General features: G+C 42.3%; 1 protein-coding gene across 2 annotated transcripts in view; it reads right to left on the bottom strand.

The window, feature by feature from the left end:
* MACO1 (macoilin 1) overlaps positions 1-21561 on the bottom strand; it is a 61890-nt gene that overhangs the window by 8462 nt on the left and 31867 nt on the right. The window contains exons 7-9 of one of the 2 annotated variants that reach the window (XM_047792630.1): positions 6240-6398; positions 4437-4619; positions 429-549 (exon numbers count right to left, since the gene is read on the bottom strand). In XM_047792630.1, the coding sequence (XP_047648586.1) occupies positions 429-549; positions 4437-4619; positions 6240-6398 (463 nt within the window). The remainder of the gene's footprint in view (positions 1-428; positions 550-4436; positions 4620-6239; positions 6399-21561) is intronic. The other variant, XM_047792632.1, reaches the window with a different exon arrangement.

The following is a 21561-nucleotide window of genomic DNA, read 5'->3' as shown; positions in this document are numbered from 1 at the left end:
GCCAACAAAGGGACATACAGCCTCTAAAACTGGCAGCTTTCCTCAGCACACACTGCCCAGAGTGGCCATCTAAAAGGCTCAGAGCCATCCAGAATGGTCAATTCCCTGGTGACAGACAGAGGCTCAGGGCTAAGAAGGGGCATATAAGTTCCAAAGGACACTAATCTGACCTATAACCTGAAAAAGTGCAATAAATCTACAGTAAGTCAAATTCTGGTATAAAACGTCAAGGACCAGCAACATTTCTGGCTTGTCTTAGAATCTAGCAAAATTAAATATGACTTGAGTGAGACAAGATGAGAGCTTTTTTCATGCAGAGATTTTCAGCAATGAGATTTGGAGGCAGCATCTCCACACTGAAGCACCGAGTGCAAACCTAAGACGGAAGAGGAATTCAAGTGCGATGAAGTCTGCTATTCTCCCTTTACCTGGACTTTCAGTTCTAGTTCTCTGATCTGGTCTTCTTTCACCTTCATGTCCATCGTGAGCTTTTTGCCCTCTGCTTCTAATTCTCTGATCCGATTCCGTAAGGTTTCGGTGCACTCTCCCCTTTTGAAAAAGAAGAGAAGGGAAAAGGGGATTTAAAAGATTACAGGTTTACCGGAGTTCCCGTCGTGGCGCAGTGGTTAATGAATCCAACTAGGAACCATGAGGTTGCAGGTTCGGTCCCTGCCCCTGCTCAGTGGGTTAACGATCCGGCGTTGCTGTGAGCTGTGGTGTAGGTTGCAGACGCGGCTCGGATCCCGCGTTGCTGTGGCTCTGGCGTAGGCCAGTGGTTACAGCTCCTATTTGACCTCTAGCCTGGGAACCTCCATATGCCGCGGGAGCGGCCCAAAGAAATAGCAAAAAGCCAAAAAAAAAAAAAAAAAAGATTACAGGTTTACTTATATTGTAGGATTGATGTTTTTCTTATACTCTCACAGAGTCAGTCACCTTTTAGCTTGTGGCATAGCCTGCTCATTCTGTTCTTTGATCATCCTTTTTTTTTTCCTTTTTATGGCTGCACCTGTAGCATATGGAAGTTCCCGGGCTAGGGACTGAACTGGAGCTGCAGCTGTAGGCCTACACCACTGCCACAGCAATACCAGGTCCAAGTCGCATCTTCAACCTATGACACAGCTTGCAGCAACACTGGATCCTTAACCCACTGAGCAAAGCCAGGGATCGAACTCACATCCTCACAGAGACTATGGTGGGTTTTTAACCCACTGAGCCACAATGGGAACTCCCAGTTTTTTGACAATTTTAAAAGTGATCTAAAATAATTATTAAGAAGATGTGGTACAGGAGTTCCTGTCGTGGCACAGTGGTTAACAAATCTGATTAGGAACCATGAGGTTGCAGGTTCTATCCCTGCCCTTGACCATTGGGTTAAGGATCCCGTGTTACTGTGAGCTGTGGTGTAGGTCGCAAATGCGGCTCGGATCCCGAATTGCTGTGGCTCTGGTGTAGGCTGGTGGCTACAGCTCCAATTAGACCCTTAGCCTGGGAACCTCCATATGCCGCGGAAGCGGCCCTAGAAAAGGCAAAAAAAAAAAAAAAAAAAAGGAGTTCCCGTCGTGGCGCAGTGGTTAACGAAGCCGACTAGGAACCATGAGGTTGCGGGTTCGGTCCCTGCCCTTACTCAGTGGGTTAACAATCCGGCGTTGCCGTGAGCTGTGGTGTAGGTTGCAGACACGGCTCGGATCCTGCGTTGCTGTGGCTCTGGTGTAGGCCAGTGGCTACAGCTCCGATTCGACCCCTAGCCTGGGAACCTCCATATGCCGCGGGAGCGGCCCAAGAAATAGCAACAACAACAACAACAAAAAGACCAAAAAAAAAAAAAAGTGATCTAAAATAATTATTGAGAAGATGTGGTACAAGAGTTCCTGTTGTGGCTCAGTGGTTAATGAATCTGACTAGGAACCATGAGGTTGCAGGTCTGATCCCTGGCCTTGCTCAGTGGGTTAAGGATCCGGCATTGCCATGAGCTGTGGTGTAGGTCACAGATGCGGCTTGGATCCTGCGTTGCTGTGGCTGTGGCGTAGGCCAGCAGCAACAGCTCTGATTAGACCCCTACCCTGGGAACCTCCATGTCCCGCAGGAGCGGCTCTAGATAAGGCAAAAAGACAAAAAAGAAAGAAAGAAAGAAAAAAAAAAGATGTGGTACACATACACAATGGAATACTACTCAGCCATAACAAAATAATGCCATTTGCAGCAACATGGATAGAACTAGAGACTTTCATACTAAGAGAAGTCAGAAAGAGAAAGACAAATACCATATGATATCACTTATATCTAGAATCTAATCTATGGCCTATAAATGAACCTATCTACAGAAAAGAAACTCATGAACATGGAGGACAGACTTGTTGCCAAGAGGGAGGGGAGGGAATGGGAGGGACTTCAAGTCTGGAGTTAGCAGATGCAAACTATTGCATCTGGAATGGATTAGCAATGAGATTCAGCTGTATAGCATAGGGAACTATATTTGATCGCTTGTGATGGAACATGATGGAGGCTAATGTGAAAAAAAGAATGTATATGGATATATGGCTGGATCACTCTGCTGTGCAGCAGAAATTGACAGAACATTGTAAATCAACTACAATAAAAAATTTTTTAAAAATAAAATAATTATTAATTGGGTATCTAATATGAGCCAGGCACCCAGTCAGGTACTTTATCCATACTACTTTCTTTACTGGGGTAGGGTTTATTATCCCATTTTCCAGAGAAGAAGACTGAAGCTACTTAAATATAATACTAGTCCAAGGTCACCTAATTTGTAGGTCACAGAACTGGGTGAAGAACTAGGGTTTTTCTGGCTTGCCAATTCAGCAAGCTTCCCACCCAGCAATACGACCTGAGACAAGGCACAGGAACTAAGCAAGACAGAGCCACATGTTTGCTGTCTCCAGCAGGGGGCAGTGAGCTAAAAACACTTTCACTTTTGAGGGGCTATGCATTAGGAACGTCCCCTTTCTTTAGTCCTGAGGTTGTGACAAGGCTGCAGTAAACAGAAAAAGGGAGCAGCATTAGGTTGCTTCTCAGGGCTATAATAAGGACACACTGAAAAAGATGATGGCAATGGCCAGTGCAAAGCTGATTAACTGTTTAGGTTTCAGAAACGGTCTGTCAGAGAAAGTAGAACCAAAAAGGAAGGTCCAGGGAGAGACTTAAGCTTTGAGATTTACTTAAGAATAAAAACAATTGTCTACATAAACAAATGTCTACATAAACAATGACAAACTAGGACCATCCAAGGATAAGAGCAAAGGAAATAAGCTTGACTGAAAGCAAAGAGATTTAGAGTAAAGACTGAAACCAATTTACTGACTCTCGGGCATAAGAGACACTAAACAATATGGTTAAGGAACTTTCATATCCTCCTCAGGGATTTTTTTTCAAAAAGAGTATGATCACTGTTCAGGAAAATCTCCTGCAAGTCTAAGTACTCCAGAAATGCTTACGAATCTTTAAATGAATGAACAAACAGCTCCCCCTCACACATACACCCATTCTAGGCAGGTTACTAAAGGGCCTTGTGATCCGTATAGATGCCGATGGGCCAAGTGAGCTCAGCCATCTGCAGTACAGGGTCTGCTGGGGGAAGCAGGATCACACAGGAGAGAGAGTTCTCTCTCTTGCTGATGTTTCCTCAAAGATGAAATGATGGTTTACCAACTATTATACAAATGCAAGAACCCCAAAAAAAGGCTATTAACATGCCAAATACAAAAAAGCAAAAAGCAGAATTACATCACATAAATATACAAATTAGGATAGAAACTTAAAATGATCCATAAATCCACAGCTGACCTTCATCATGCAGATGAACTTCACTAATCAATAAAACAAGGAAAAAAGAAAATGTGATAAAAGTCAGATGAGAGAGATGGAGGGAGGAAGGGAGAGAAGAAGAAAAAGAGGCTCAACTTTTTTCCCATTTTTTCCAGCTCATGTGACAGTTTGCTAGTATCCAAAAAAGACATGAGCAGTCAGTACACAGTGCCTGGGGAACCAAGATTTTACCTTTCTTCCATTTTAAGATTAAAAACTCAAGAAACACACACTTAAAAAGAGTAGAGAGTAATGATAGTTCTATAAAGAGAACAAAAGTCCAGACTGGTTCTCTCAAAGCGTTCAGTAATATTAGTCTTACAGAAAGTGACCAGAAACCCTTTTTTGAGCAGCACTTTGCCTCCTGGGTGTGGAAGGCACGGTGAGTCCTTTACCCCACTTTATAGAGGAGGTCACTGATGGATGACCTTGTGATGAGAACACAAGCTTGCACAGATAGGAGTTTAAAGCAGCTAATAAAATGGTACTTAAAAGCAATCCATTCACACATGATTGTGTACTTCCAGTCCTGCCCAAGGCATCAAATTCCCATGTCTGCCTCTGTCCAAGGAGGCCAAACTTGGATCAAGCACTTAGGGGACAGGACATACCTAGATGCAGCAGCAAATGCAACAGCCCGGGCCGCAGTAGCTTCTTCTAACTTCTTCCTTTTTTTCTCCTCCATTAGCTGCTTTTCTACAAAACTTCGAGCTTCTTGTTCAGCTTTTAGCTTTTTCTCCAACTGGCTGATATTCTGCTTGTCTTTTTGCTTCATTTGCACAGCATTATGCAACCTATATGGAAATGGTTGTCATACAAAGTTTTACAATTAGAAACATTCACTAGGAACCCTGGAGAAACATGGCTCCTCTTTATCATTTTAAGGTCAACATAAAGTGGAGATATGAACAGTAAATCATAAGTGTCAGCTCGCAGAGTGCCCAGGGAAAATACATTATTATTTAGCAATTCCTAAATACCATCAACAAGCTGCCTTACATGATACAGAATCAGACCAAGCCTCTTCTCTACTAACATGAGTGATCTATAGAAGGTAATCCAGAAAATAGATAAAATAAGTTTCTTTTCCTTTTTTTTTGTTTTTGTTTTTTTGTCTTTTGTCTTTTTGCCTTTTCTAGGGCGGCTCCCATGGCATATGTAGATTCCCAGGCTAGGGGTCTAATCGGTTGCGCCAGAGCCACAGCAACACAGGACCCGAGCCATGTCTGCAACCTACACCACAGCTCACGGCAACGCCGGATCGTCAACCCACTGAGCAAGGCCAGGGATCGAACCCACAACCTCATGGTTTCTAGTCAGATTCGTTAACCACTGCACCACGATGGGAACTCCTAAAATAAGTTTCTATCAGAGGAAAAGATAACTGTAGAACTAATTCTAGTGGCCCAATGCACCCTGAAAGAGCTTCAGTCTGAGACCAAGGAATAACTGATAGAACCAGCCCCAGTGAAACTGAAGAGTGGGAGGGAAGGTCTTTCTTTGCCTGAATAAAATATGCTGCAGCCTAAAGCTGCCTTTCTTTTCCAGCTGTGAGATGTTTTCTCTGAGTATCCCAAAATAGATCCTGTAGTTGTCGACTCCCAGGATGCTTCATTTCAGATAGAAATTTAAGCCACATTCCCTTCCTGCTACTATTACTCCCAGCTTCATATATAATGTGAGTTTCTCTCAATAGATCAGCATAAGGGGAGATGTTCTCTATGTAACAATGCTAGAGCCGACACACACATGCGTGGGTCCGAAGCAACGGAAAGGTTATTTGCCTATAATGCTCTAGCTTTGAGCCATAGTCCTTGAAAATGCTGAAGGAGTGCTCTTTCACGGGCAAGTGCAGAAAGTTCAGAGCTTATAACAGTAATCACTACCCCCAGACACATAATGCTTAAAGATTAAAAAAAAAAAGACCCACACTGAGTCAAGAAGTAATTCCAGAATGAGCATAAAATAATTCACACAGAAGCGCTGGTTTTTTGTCTGTCTCTTCAAATAAAGTCAAAGTTCAGTGTCATTTTTTAGTTCCAGAAAACAAAGTAAATAGAGTTTAATCCTCTAGAAACTTTCACGCAAAAGAGCAAGAGTTTCAAATTGAGGCAGAAATACTTCTTGTCAATTTTACTCATTACAAAAAAGTTCAATAGCCATTTTAAACTAAGAAAAGTCATTAAATGAGAGAAGACAAAATAGTAATATTAACAAACTGTTTTGTTACAATGAAATAAGATTTTACAGATTTTATAACATGTTGAATACCTGGTCCTAAATAAAATAAACATTTTATTAAAAAACCCCCTGCTAGGTCTCTTTGTCATCAACAGTCTTGTGCTCCAATCCCAGGAAACAAGAGCGACGTGAGGCTGCGTGGCTCATGGCCAAAGGCCCAGAGGTACACGTACTTGTTCTGCAGCAGCTCGTTCTCCTGCCGGAGCTGGCCCATTTCTGAGCGGATCCCTCGTTCGGTGCTGGAGAGGGAGCTGATCTGACTGCGGAGCTCCTGTTCCACTTGCCTGCTGGCCTGCAGGTCAGCCTTTAATTTTTTAATGTCTTGTTCCAGCCTAGGAGAAGGAGAAACGCAGCATCTTCATCACTGAGAGGGCACTCACAGGGCTCTGTGGGAGACCCTGGCTGAAGTCCCGGACTGCTGGGCGGATGTGGAGCACCCCTCTGGTAGCTCCTGACATCACCGCAACTCCTGTCTGCAACTAGCCTTTGACTGAGGGCTTCCACCTGGGTCCCCACCTCTTCCCACCAGATGGTAACTTTTGGTTCACCCCCAAATATTTATGGACATTGACAGGTGAAGATGGTGCTTGTGAATATATCTGATCTGCTCAGAAAGGAGCAGGGGAAGGTAGGGGGAGAGTGGCTGAAGGGTAAGATCCTCCCTATTAATGAATTTCCCATGTCCCTCAGCAAGAGAGATATGTTAATCACAACCAGCAAAACCCACCTGCTCTAAGATGTTCTGATAAATCAGAATCTGCTGTCCGAGATTCCCTCCCAACCATGGGTCTGGAAGAAATTGCTAAAATCGCTAGCATCCTTGCTAAATGCTGTTCACACTTGTGGTGATTATGACAGAAGAGCCCATTAGACTCAACAATAATGAAAAAAGGAATAAATTAGATGATCTACAAACTATAAGAAAACTCCATCTGTGAAATGAAGCTTATTTTCTCCTTTCAATTGCTTACTCCTGTTACATCTATTTTCTTTAATACAGTAATAGTTTCTTTTTTGGCTGTGCCCACAGCATGTAGAAGTTCCCAGGCCAGGGGTCGGACCCATGCCACAGCAGCAACCAGAGCCACTGCAGTGACAATGCCAGATCCTTAACCCACTGTGCCACAAGAGAACTCCCAGGAATAGTTTCATTTTAAGCAATATGTATTGAGGAACTACTAAACGAACATGTAGGACTGAAAAGGGTCAACAGAAAGTATAAAGTCAAGCCCCTTTCTTCATGAGAGAACTTTACAATTTCACTAGGGGCCAATAAACAGGCACTTAAAATGGTTAAACAATAACACGGGAAGGCCATGGTTAAATACATGTTACAAAGAATAATATTTAATGAGAACTTATGTTCCAGGCCTTGTTGTGTAGGCTTTAGCGGTATGAACTCAATGTGTACAACTATGGGCTAAATTGAATAACCCTGGCAATTATCAGTCCCATTTTTAGAGATGAAGAAATCTAGATTCAGGAAAGTTTCCAGCCCAAGGTCATGAAGGCAGCCTAGCTCGAGCGCACTCTCTTCTCCAGCAGGCTAAACTGTGGCTCCCTCGTCTCCCTCCCTGGGGAGAAGAGCCACATGAGTTCTGAGGAAAGAAGATAGGAACTGAGTTGGGCCTCAAAGCTGGGCAGGCTATGGAGAAGCAGAAGGGGAGGAGAAAGCTTTCCACACAAGGGGAAACATGCCCCAAAGCTCAAAAACAAGAGAGCCACAGATATCTGGGGGCAGAGTAGTCCGTCTGGCCTCTGGAGAAGGCTTGTACTCTGGGAACAGAATGCGAAGGGATAGAAGAAATCTGGCAGATGGGACTGCAGAGAATGGAACTGACGGTCAGGCCAAGGAAGACTGCCAAATGACACTCAGAAGACACTATTTCCTACAAATACATGGGTTGGCAAAAGTCAGCCAGCTCTGATGAGACGCTTGTGCCTTTCATTAATCCACCATCCCAAGAGAAGAAAAACTTCTGGAGGGCAATTGTGATTTCTCCTTTGAACTGCCAACTCCACAGACTGGATCCTTATAGATGTTTTATGAAGCACAATATCCCCAGGGCCCTTTACAGTGATCAACACTTACTAAATACATATCTGTGTGTCCTTAGAAAACCAAAGAGCAGCTCTATTTACCTGTCTACCTTTAGCCAACTGAAACAAAATCTCAAAAGCCAAAAGCCACAAAATTTGATGGTTATCTCCCAGGCACAGTGGTCACTCCCCTGTCCAGTGTCTGGGAGCACAGACTAGAGACCGCGTGTTCCAAAAGTGCTGCTGGGTCTCTTGACACAGCTTGCTCCCCAGGGAAATCGACATCACGCCACGCTTTCCCTATTGCCAGGGTTATTCCAGCTGAATGTACTCCCGGAACTGCTCTAACGATTACCGACTGGCATTTATATCACCCCATGCCATCCCTCAGTCACCCAAAGTAACTCAAGGGATGTTTGCCAAAACAGGTCGATGCTGTCAGATTATCCCCATTTAGAAATCTGGCTGAAGACGTGTTAGGTAATTTATCTTCCTAGAGAAGTCAATTTCGCAGTCTAAGGACTGCATTTTTAGTAGAAAGGTTGAGTTTTAAGAAGAGAATAGGGACCCAGCATGGTTTAGAAATGGGGTTTAGGATCAGGATCCTAGACTCAACTCTGATGCCAACTCTGTGACGCTGGGCAAGGCCTGTACATGTCACAAGGTAACCTTTGTAACGTTCCCCACAAACGATCTCTAAGGTTCCTCCCAACTGGTCTAGGATTTCTAGGCCTGACACACTTAGCACTGGCCGCTGATCTGCTCCTTCAGATGAGCAACCTAAGCTGTATCATGTGCAGAGGCCCAGGAATCAGGTTCCACAGAACCAGCCTCTGGGGCAAAGTATGTGCTGCAGTTGGGTATGAAAGAAAAGTTAAATCTACAAAAGCTAGATGTCAATAATTTTGAAGTTACTGATTTTTGGAATTTTTAATCTATAGAAGCCAAGTTTTCCTACTATGAACTAAGAATAACAATATTCTAAATGAAACTTCAGAGTTCCTTGAAACGTAAAAAACCGAAGAGTGCAGTCATGACAGCAAAATGTGTAAAATATCTACAATATAACTTCTGGAGACCACAGGACACTGAACAATATCTTTTGTGTATAGAACTATGAAAATTTTTTCTAAGACATATAGCAGCACAACACAAGAAAAATAAAGTGACATGGTTACAAGGCTATGTTCCATCCTAAGTGTAGGATTGTACACTTAAGATTTGTATGCTTCTGTGGATGTGTGTAATACTTCAAAAAAAAAAAAGCTTATTTTCAAAGATTAAAAAACTTCACAAGGCAGAGAACTAAAATACTTCAGGATGTTATAAGTGCTGCCATTGGTTCTGTAAAACTCTGAATTCCCTAACAGTGTTAATACCAGTTAATACCAGTGTTCCCCAATTTAACAAACACTGATCCAACACCAACTATAATGGAAAAAATAAAAGTCATTAAAAAATAATTTTTAAAATGTAAAAAAGGAGTTCCCGTCGTGGTGCAGCGGTTAACGAATCCGACTAGGAACCACGAGGTTGCGGGTTCGGTCCCTGCCCCTGCTCAGTGGGTTAATGATCCGGCGTTGCTGTGAGCTGTGGTGTAGGTCGCAGATGCGACTCGGATCCTGCGTTGCTGTGGCTCTGGCGTAGGCCGGCGGCTACAGCTCTGATTAGACCCCTAGCCTGGGAATCTCCATATACCACAGGAGTGGCCCAAAGAAATAGCAAAAAGACCAAAAAAAAAAGTAAAAGTAAAAGTAAAAAAAAATAGCATTAGATTAGAAGAGTAAAGAAATATAATACAATTAAGTGAACAACCGTCAGACTGTTATGCAATTCAACAATAAATATATATGAACACACACACACACACGAGAAACACTGATTCACGGGAAACTGCGTAACAACACATAGGGTAACAATGTGAATGGTAAACCCAAATATTTTTAAAATTTATGAGGGGAAATTTTTCATTGTCTCTTTACAGAAAGCATTAATTTAATGCTGAACGTTCACTATATTTTAAATCTTTACTGAGGTAGGTGGTAAAATGATCTATAATCCTTTATTGGGTTTATGTTTTTATTGCAAAAGTGATACCCAATAAAAGTAAAAAACTGCATACAACAGAAAAGTGTAAAGAATTAAAATGTAAATAACTCAAATCCTTTCATCCAGACAGAACCACTATTTGTATCTGGTTTACTCCATTTCTGTTTGTCGTCTTTTCTTAACATGTAAATATTTTTACTATTGCTGAGAGAACCACATGTGTAGTCTACATATCTTAAGCACCTTTACAAACCATTAGAAACTTTTCGCAATTGCTGCATACTCCTTGTACAGACATACTGTGAAGTCCTATTTTCTAAGATATATCTCAATTTCTGCATACGCTTGATAAAAAGATGTATGCATGAGTTTTTAAAGAATTATGTGGATTAATAAATTTAACTGAATGGAGCCAGTCAAGTGCCAAGGGCATTTATCAAACAGATAACTACTACTTGTCTTAATGGTATACTTAACCCTTTGATGCTGAAGGTCAATATTCACTAGGTAAAATGCAGATATATAATTTATTGGTGTAAAACACCAAGAAGTACTGATTAAATGGTGTTAAGAGGTTAATGCAAAATCTTCAAATCTATTCATGGGATTTTATTAAAATGTCAATAGCTGCAACCTAAATTAGAGGCAAGTGGTCAGGAAAAAAGTGAGGCAGAAATAATGTTCATAACCCTTAAAACTAATTTCAATAAATAAGAATCAAAAGAAAGGAGGAAAAAAATTCATCCATAAACACAAATCTGTTTATCAAGGCTAAATCCTACTCTCCTCCCTACATAATAAAAGATTGGGGGGAGTTCCTGTTGTAGCTGTGGTAACGAACCCGACTACTACCCAGGAGGATGAGAGTTCAATCCTTGGCCTCACTGAGCGGGTTAAGGATTGGGCGTTGCGGTGAGCTGTGGTGTAGGTCTCAGACTTGGCTCAGATCCCACGTTGCTGTGGCTGTGGCGTAGGCCGACAGCTATAGCTCCAATTCGACCCCTAGCCTGGGAACTTCCATGTGCCACAGGCATGGCCCTAAAAAGACAATAAAGAAAGAAAGATTAGATGATAAAAGTGAACTTTCCTCCGGCAGAGCCACAAACTCATCCACAAAAGAGAAATAATGGGTCAGAAAGATCTCAGCCAAAGTTTGGTAAGGCTTAGGCAGGAAATAAACGCATTCCCTCTTGCCCAACTCCTGCGGCACTGGTCTTCACCCTTATCAAGGCTGCTCAATAGTGCTGCCACTTGGGATACTGACGGGCCCACAGCAAGACTGGGGTCTACATGTCCCTCAAAAATATACATTTGCTGAGTTCCTGTCATGGCGCAGCGGAAACAAACCCGACTAGGAACCATGAGGTTGCAGGTTCAATCCCTGGCCTCACTCAATGGGTTAAGGATCCAGTGTTGCCGCGAGCTGTGGCGTAGGTTGCAGATTCGGCTCAGATCTGGCGTTGCTGTGGCTGTGGTGTAGGCTGGCAGCTACTGCTCCAATTCAGTGCCTAGCCTGGGAACCTTCATGTGGTGCGGGTATGGCCCTAAAAAGACAAAAAAACAAACACACACACACACATACATATATATATCCACATTTGTGTCTCATCAGACAAGCCAGGGTTCTAATCAACTCCAGATGTTACCTATTAGGTCTAAGCACCTTGCTGAGCCACTTCACAGATAAATTTAAACTTCTAACCTTGCAAAGCCACCTCTGAACCCCAGTGGACTCCCTAACTCACAAGCAAGAGGTGAAGTCCCTGGAGCAGCCTTTCCTCAGGCAGCACTCACCCACTTGCCTGGCTGACTTCAGAGCAAAACTGCCAAGTTGAGGAACCCTCTCACACACTCCAAACCTCAACTCAATCTCATCTTCTCCCTCACCCTACTTGATTAAGGTTAAGCTATAATGTAAATGGTTAATAATTATTTAATTTTAAGGGAAAAGATTTGCATTTTAATAATGGGGTAATTCCTAGCTGACCAAAAGAATGAAGCTCAAAGATGAGTCTTTCAGGTAGGCTAAGCAGGAAAAATATCTTTGGGTATCTTGAAGCACACCTGGTAGTAAAGCAAAGTGTAGTATTCAAGTGTCAGCTTTTAGTTGAAAGAGATATTGTTTTCAAGTATCTGAAAAAGTAGGGAGATACTTAGGTCTAAATGTTTGTAATCCTTATCTTTGTGAATTACTTGAATTACAGCCACAGTACTATGACTTCACCGAAAGTTTAAAAGTCTCCAATGTGTACAGCCAGGACCTCCATATTTTCATAAAGCCTGAGGCTTTATGAGGCCTGAGAACACAGAACTTTAAGGCTTTGGGGCAGTAAATTTCCCCAGGAAGCAAGTCCTGCAAAAAAGAGGGAGACCTTTTCTCAGCCAGGACTTCCCCTAGGGATGACTAGGTTCCGTCCCTGCCAAACTCTGTGAATCACACTCCCTACCCACTCTAGAAAACGACCTACATGTATTTCTGTGGGTTGCCAGCGTGACCCCTTGAGGTCACCAGAAGATAAGGAGCCTTGGCTCATCTGGTTATCTCTGAACTCTAAAAAGCTGTGAGAAAGATGCTGCAGGCCCTGCAAGACAACACAGGACTCACAATGCCACTTGCTTGGTAAGAAAAGAGGCTTCAGAAGGCCATCTCCAAATATACAGCCAAGTGACTGAAAGATGAGTTTTTCTCACAAACACATCATACCAGCCAAAACAATCCACTCTTTCCTTCCAGATGTCTTCTGCCTTTAATCATACCATATCTCCCAGAGGAATGGCTTCCAATTTTCAAATCTCACTCATACAGGGCCCAGTCAAAAAACAAAACAAAAAACAAACTAAACAAACTCTCCAGCATGAGGTGCTGATAGCTAAGAGCCCAAAGTCCCCTGTTCTGAAATCTGAAAGCCCTCACCATTGGTGTTTCTCCTTTGGCACTGTATCATTGCTTTGTGCTGTGTTTTAATTTGTTTTGGTTTTTAATCTTTTCCTGTGTATGTGTCTTATTTCTAAAAAGCCTACAAGTTCTTTGAAGCCAGGGACTGACAGTGCTCTAAAGTTAGAAACTGGAAGTATATTTCTAAAGTTTCTTCCAATCCTTCTAGGACCATGTCTCTAACCCTCACTCTGTGTCCATCTCCTCTGTGCTTAGAATAGAACAAGGTCAGTGTTATGATACATGAGGCTCTGGGAACAATCTATCTCCAGCCAGATTTTTAGTTTAAACAGTGGCTGAAGGAGACAGGGGTAAATGGGTGTGTTTGCTTATCAAGAAAGCAGGTGCACATGAAAAGAATGAATGAAGAGCAACTGCTTCATCTCGGTAAGTACCTAATTCCATTAGGAGATCCCCTGGTGTACACTAATCAACAAGACGAGGCTTGTTTAGGGATCACACAGCTGTCTATGCAGAAAGCTGAGCTCATATATCAAACCTCTGTCCCCCGAAGAAACATCAACCCCTTCCCTTCCCCCCCTTTCCAGGTCATTCACACTCATGAGATGGGCAGCATGGGTCATTCACATAAAAACATGAATGTCTCTTTGAGCTAAGTCCCAAAGGAGGTAAAGGTGTGAGCCCTGCATTGTTGGCAGGAAGAGTGTTTTAGGATCACCCTCTTCACAGACCTGGGGCTCTACTGGGCAAACACTGAGGCTACAGCAGAGACAGGAGTGGGCAGACTTCAGGAAGGACTTCTTGTAGAGGAATGTGGGAATCTGAGTTTGTATACCTTCAGACCTGCTCCCATTCATCCCTGGAGAGTCATGGAACTATCAGGTTGGAAGAGCCTTCAAGAGTGGAGGTAAGTGGGGAGAGGAGGGAGGAATCCGAGGTGGGGTCCTCTCCTGCATCTGGTGTGAGGTGGAAGTGACAATGATGTGGTCAGCAAAGCTTAGAGTTGCTGGACCTGGAGGAAAGTCACTATAGCAAGATCGAAAATTAGGGAATTTCTCTAACCCCATGGAGAGAGTAAATAATAATTTGGAGAAAAGTAAAGTATGAGAAAAAGAATGTAAAATCTCATCAATAATCTTTTCATTGGTTACATGCTGAAGTTACAATATTTTTCTTTTTGCTTTTTAGAGCTGCACCTGTGGCATAGGGAAGTTTCCTTGCTAGGGGTGGAACTGGAGCTGCAGCTGCCGGCCTAGGCCACAGTCACAGCAATGTGGGATCTGAACTACGTCTGTGACATACACCACAGGTCACAGCAACACTGGATCCTTAACCTACTGAGCAAGGCAAGGAATCAAACCCACATCCTCATGGATACTAGTCAAGTTTGTTACCACTGAGTCACAATAGGAACTCCTGAAATTACAACATCTGAATGTTTTTAAATAAAATATCAAAAATTTTAAAAAAGAACATGAATGTCTCTCATCTTAAGTGAGGCCCACGCTGACTTGATGAAGCTTTCAGAGTATCCTATATCCACGACTTTGGAAAAGGCAAAATGAAGCTGCCTCAGGTCTCACTGTGGTTACTACAATTGCTTACTTACCAGGCACAAGTCATCAAAAATTAGCAACGGCCTGATGACCTGATTGCTAGACAAAACTATATTACAAAGTACCTTATGCTCCTAATCTGTCAAACACAGTCATTTTCATTAGGGAACACAGAGAGACAGAAAAGGAAATCTAGAGGATTTCACACAACTGGTCATTCAGGGAAAAGGGAAACTGACTTCTTAAAGCCCTTTAAGCCCTTCAAGAATAAAGCTATGGGTGCCACGAACTAGCATTTTTAATAAGGTCCTTAAAGGATGGTCAGACCTGAGAGTTTATATCAAAGTCTTTAAAATGTTCATAACTGTTGATATAGCATCCCACTCCCAGACTGGAAATGTACACTGGAAATGCATACAAAGACTTGAGTAAAAGTGTGTTTGTTGCAGCATTATTTACAATAAGAAAAAACCCCAGAAATACTTAAATATTCAATAGAAGATGGGCTAAATAAATTGCACATCCATGTGTATGACATGAACCAATGAAAAATCATTGATGAAGAATACTCAATGACTTGGGAAAATGCTCATGATAAAGTCAGAGAAAAAGACAACTATAAATCATTATACATAGCACGAGCTTCACTTTGTGAAAAGATTATGTATGTAAGAAAAAAAGACTGAGAGGATATAGTAAGATGGTGGCTATCCTTTATTTTCGAAGTTGGAAGTAATCAACATCCATAACTTATTTTAAACAGTTTAATTATCATTTTATGATTGGGAGAAAAGTTGTTTTAAAAGAGGAAGCTGTCAATTTGCTTTCCATGGCTTTTCAACACTCATGGTTACTCTTAGATTTACCCATGTCACTCACAGGCTGGTTTCAGAACAATCTGAAAGCCTTAGGGAAAACCCAATTCTTTCACTTTATAAACTTTTTAGGTCACTCCAGAAAAGGGGAACTTAACTTTCTGAAGTAGAAAATGTCTCAGTTCCTAAATCTACATCAACTACTTCCCATTCATCAGTTCTTATCAAAGCAGTAGTTTGTCTCAATCTAGATTCTGGAGCTGTAGTTTATCCTCCTATCCTTGGCTCCTTTTGGAGAGAGGAAAGCAGGCATCTCTCTGACATCATCCTTGGTGGGACACACACATTTGTGTGAATGGTGCTGGGGGGTCCAGATTCTAAGTCAGCTGGTCGGTGAAGTCTGTTAGTAACCAGTGTCCATGTGCCCAGTTTGGGTATATGTTACGCTCCAACAACACAGCAGAAAAGTATGTTGGTGTGGAAGACCTCACGAGCCTCTGGCACAGGAGGTTTCTGCAACACATGGTTTGAGTAAACACCAGGGACCCAAACCACCCTTCTCTCTCTCTCTTTTTTTTTTTTAGCTGCGCCCGTGGCATGCAGAAGTTCCCAGGCCAGGCCAGGGATCAAACTCACATCACAGCAGCAACTCGAGCCACTACAGTGATGACACCAGATCCTTAACCCACTGTGCACCAAGGAACTCTCAAACCACCCTTATTATTTCAAGGCTGTCCCCTCTCCTTTTAAGTGGTCTGAAAGCCTCATGGTCAGGTGTGAGGACGCAACAAAAAAAGGGACCATCTTTGGCTCTAGAGTGGTGCTGTCAATAGGTGCATGTTTTCCAGGAGCACAAGGAACTGAAGGAGAGGAGAAGGCAAAACGGTCCCATTAATACATGGCAGGTTAGTTCATGGGATTTACCAGACAGCACCTAACTAAAGCCCTTCCTACAAGAGTCCAGCTGTGATTGGTGGGGCCGGTAGAGAATGGAACCAAATACAGGACTAACAGGAAGGGGCAGTTACAGAGATTACAAATCTGGTCCATAAACATATTTTGACCATCCTCCACATGATGTAAAAATGTGTTGTTTAACTATGAGACTTCACATAAAGACATCTATTTTTGAAATCTTTCTAAATATCTGAAGATTTAGCAACACTGGGCCTGAAAACCCCTACCCCAGCAACAACTGGCTGTCCTGTTTAGAAGGGTATGTGCTTCCAAACTCCAGGTGCCAGGTGCAGTCTTGAATACAGATGATGCCCACCCTGGCCTCTCCACTCATGCCTGTGCTCTGTCTCGCTCCTTAGGTGTCTGAGTCTGCAACACCCTCACCAGAGGCCAAGGGGAGAGTAAGGACAATGGTCCTTTCTAGTTCATTACAGTGTTTCTGTTTCAAATCTATCCTAACACTTTACCGAGAAAGGTGACATGTAACTTATAAGAGAGGAGAGTTGTCATTCTTCCCATAAAAAAGAAACCAAAACTTGTTTTAATTCTGAGAGTCCCAGCTAGTAAAAAAAAAAAGGTCTAAGAGATCCCCAAGAGGACTACACAGACTTAAGTATACCCACACTGGCTGTCAGAGTATTCAAATAGCCAGTTTCTAAATGATACCATGAGTAACATTTAAAGAACACAGTTCCTTTTCCTTGGAGTACCTTCCCTTTAGGGAATCCACCCTTAATCCCCTTACCTGGAAATGTCAGTTCATTATATGCCAGTAGGGGTACTGACTCAGAATTTAACACAAAGGTTTCTAGTAGTTCCTTATGAATTCTAGGGAGGAAACTTTCTAATTGTCTAATCAGAAATCCCTGTTGTTAGAATAAACTCTCAGTATTCAATATAAAAATGCTTCTAATGTGGACTCCCTCCACCAAATAATTTATGTGTTATTTTATAACTTACCTATACAACATAAATACTTATCTTCTTCGATCATCTGGATATAAAGACATTAAGTAAACTGCTGGCTTAAATTCATTAATGCCTAGCTTCTAAAGTGCTATACAGTTTTCAAGCCATAAAACAGCCCTGCTGAGTATAAAATTATTGTGCTTCTATTACCACATTTATATCCCAGAATATTATAGTTTTAAATCCCTGTAACGGTTAAAGTAAATTCAAACTATATTATGAATTAATATAATAAACAAAGCTAACCCAGTAAAACCTAAAGGCACCTTAAATATTTTGAGCATGGCAGAAAATTAAAATAAATCAGGTCTGACAATGTGTATCTGCTCAGAAACAATGCTGGGGTAATATAGATCAAAAACATGTTTCTATAGAGACACTAAACTTACTAAATAGAAATATGGCTCCACTACTTACTTTTTCCACTTAATAATTATTTCCAAATAATTCTGTAGCAGTTATATCCAACATATTTAATCTAATCAAGTTAAACCTTTAAGTATCCAGCTATATTTTACCTCAGCTATAAATGACACTGTTACAAGTAAATTATCAAATGCACCTGTAGAAGCAGAAGGGCTTACTGTGGCAGCTGTCACTCACTGGAGAAAGTGTCAGGCAAGTCACTGTGCAATACAGGTGGTCAGCACAGGTGACAAGGAGTGCACACAAGGAAAGCAACAAGGATAAAGCCCCAAAGCCCTGATCACTGTCTCGCAGGTCAAATTTTCATCCTCAAACTATTCCTGACACACAGCAAAATGTATTCAAATACAAAAGAAAACAAATACACCATTTTCTCTCTAGCACCAGAGATGATATATAAACAGTCAACACATTTTCTAACCAGGGGTACTTCCTTAGAGGGAAGTTGGAACAGAATCATGGGATCTGAGCTCTCTCTCCGGTTACCGCAAATACGAAGAGAACGGCCAGGACTAAGGGGGAGAGAGAAGGCAAGACCCACCAGCAAAGATGACTAAGACATGGCAAACTGAGATTTCCTCCAAGTTCTTGGCTGGCATGTGGCTTGTGCCGAGATTCCTTGGCCCTGAAGCACAACCAACCCACTGCCAGAGTAAATGGCTTTTTTGACAGCAATCCCTTGGAGTTTTCCCCCCTTGCTCTTGTAACCTTCAGAAATTCTTGAACCGGGAGTTTCCGTTGTGGCTCAGTGGTTAATGAATCCGACCAGAAACCATAAGGTTGCGGGTTTGATCCCTGGCCTTGCTCAGTGGGTTAAGGATCCGGCCTTGCTGTGAGCTGTGGTGTAGGTTGCAGACACAGCTCGAATCCCACGTTGCTGTGGCTGTGGTGTAGGCCGGCGGCTGAACCTCCAATTCGACCCCTAGCCTGGGAACCTCCATATGCTGCAGGAGCGGCCCAAGAAACAGCAAAAAGACAAAAACAAAAACAAAAACAAGAAATTCTTGAACCTCCTGCACAACCCTGGGAAAAAGTTCTGACAGTTCTAAATTTTGAAACTTCCTGGGAAATACCAAGAAAAGGGGCTTGGAGTAGAGTCTTTTTTGTTGTTGTTTATTTTATTTAATGGCCACGCCAATGGCATATGGAAGTTCCTGGGCCAGGGACTGAATCCAAGCCACAGCTGTGACCTCCGCTGCTACAGCAACACTGGATCCTTTAACCCACTGCACCGGGCCGGGGATCAAACCTGCGCCTCCGCAGCAACACAAGCCATTGCAAGTATATTTTTTAGAAATAAAATCAGTAACAACTTACTCAAGAACAACATACAGTTTGACACTGGATGGCAGGTCTGTGGCCTGGTCTAATGTAATATTTAGGTTTCCCAACTTCAAAAGCCTTTGAGCTGCACTGCACTAAAATTACTAAAGCCCATCTTTCCTCCCCTGTCCTCTTCCTAGTATTTCCCCTGTACAAAGATAACAGTCATTCAAAGAGTATTTACTGGACATCTTCTCTGTGCCAATCACTGTGGACTGCGGCAGACAAGAGAAAAGAGGTCTCTGTAACATTCTATTATGAGAAAAAGCCTGTGTAAAAATTCAAAATATGTAGAATAGATAATATAGAAAGTAAACACCTCCTATAATCGACTACAACTACCATTTGGTGCATACTATTTCTCCTATTATAAAATGTTACAAAAATGATATCTACCCATATTTTGCAAAGGGTTCATAACATATGATTTGTTTTACTACTTCCTCCCCTTTAACAATCAATCTTGGGGTCTTTCTATTACTCTTTTATTTTTTTTATTTTTGTTTTTTTAGGGCCACAGGTGTGCCATATGGAAGTTCCCAGGCTAAGGGTAGAATCAGAGCTGTAGCTACTGGCCTATACCACAGCCACAACAATGCCAGATCCAAGCCGTGTCTGTAACCTATACCACAACTTGAGGCAACGCTGGATCCCTGACCCACTGAGCAAGGCCAGGGATCGAACCCGTGTCCTCATGGATACTAGTCGGGTTCATTACCGTTGAGGCACGATAAGAACTCCTCTATTACCTTCTTTTAGAATGGGTTTCCACCTTTTAAGAGAATCTTTTGTAGCCTTTTCCACTTAAGCTACTGTGACTCCCTACTCAGGACTCTGCAGGGACTTGAGAGAGGGCTGGAAAGGCCCATAAAGGGCCACCTCTCCCTGGAGTGCCTGTCCCTGGGAGTGCAAGTGGGCTCTACCTCTGAAATTGACTGCTCTGTTTTGTTTCTTCCCCTTAGTCAGGTCTCAGCTTTGGATACTAGTCTTGCTTCGTACCTACAAAGGCTTCTTGGATTTTCTCTTTACTTTCTCTTTTTCATAGTTACTATTCACACCAAAAATCATACTAGTCCATTGATTATTAAAAATCAGTATCTAAAAACATGGCCCTTTCCTTTCAATGGATATGTATTTTTCATTGTGTGTAGACATCTTAAAATGTGGTGAAATGAAAAATAGGAAGTAGTGTAAACTGTCTCCTGCTGCTTTTCCACAGGAAGCAAGACCACATCAAGGAGCCCTAAGGCAGAGTTTACATAACAATCTCAAATGTTCATGGCTGGGCATAAGATTAAAATTTAGAAATACAAAGCCTAGGAACGGCTAGTCAAACCACTTGGGCAATATGTGCCACCAGCAAGTCTTGTCAAAAAGGAAAGCTGGCTGTTACTGCTTTTGCCATCTTTATCCCCCTTCTTGAGAGAAACAAAAAAAATCATAAAACATAAATACAAGTTTATATGCGCTAGAAAGTGGAATGAAGACCAATGACATTTTTCTCACCAGCTTAAACTAGAAAGAGATGAGTAGCAAATACTCGTATCACAGCCTACTAAAACATAACACTAATCAATATATATTGCTGATGAGCCAGAACATCATAAAGCCTATTTATGAAGTATGTTCTCATCAACCTATATATGCTCCCAAAATATTTCTCTAAGACCCAGATCTGGTAATACAAGTTAGTTCCTGGGTATAAGTGTAAGTTAAACTCTTCTCAGTGAAGTGAACGAGTTAAAATTTCTATCTATTGCTCCTCTATCCTTTCTCTCTCCCTCCCTCCCCTCTGAGGCAGGGCTACCACTTGCTTAGTGATTACTGGAAAAATCATGATAAACAATTTTCTGCCAAGGCTCTCCAGTCTCCAAATAGGCAGAATTGTATGAACAAAGTTATAAGTAGTAACACTTTGGTGTGCCTGAAACAACCAAATGAATTTAGAGAGGAGTAAAGAGTGGGTACTCAATATATTACAACATACCCCAGATTTCCATTTTCCGCTGAAGAAAAGCAACCCCAACCCCGGCCCTCAGAACTTACTACCATGGCCATGCCCACACCCCAGGCCCCAGGCCTTCCAAGAGTCCCTGGTAGCGGAGCTCCCCTCGTGGCGCAGTGGTTAAGGAACCCTACTAGGAACCATGAGGTTGCGGGTTCGATCCCTGCCCCTGCTCAGTGGGTTAAGGATCCAGCCTTGCCATGAGCTGTGGTGTAGGTCACAGACGAGGCTCAGATCCTGCATTGCTATGGCTCTGGCATAGGCTGGCAGCTACAGCTCCGATTAAACCCCTAGCCTGGGAACCTCCATATGTCCCGGGAGCGGCCCAAGAAATGGCAAAAAGACCAAAAAAAAAAAAAAAAAAAGCAAAAGCCTGGTAGCCTTTCCACAGGTAAGTTGATGGTTACATCCCTAATCTAAGTTTTCTATTTCAAGGCTCTTAGATCTGCTGCTATCAAG

This window comes from Phacochoerus africanus, chromosome 8, assembly GCF_016906955.1.
Source record: "Phacochoerus africanus isolate WHEZ1 chromosome 8, ROS_Pafr_v1, whole genome shotgun sequence".
In the NCBI taxonomy this organism is placed as follows: Eukaryota; Metazoa; Chordata; class Mammalia; order Artiodactyla; family Suidae; genus Phacochoerus; species Phacochoerus africanus.
Note: the sequence above shows the minus strand (reverse complement) of the source record. Positions and strands in the feature narration are given on the sequence as shown.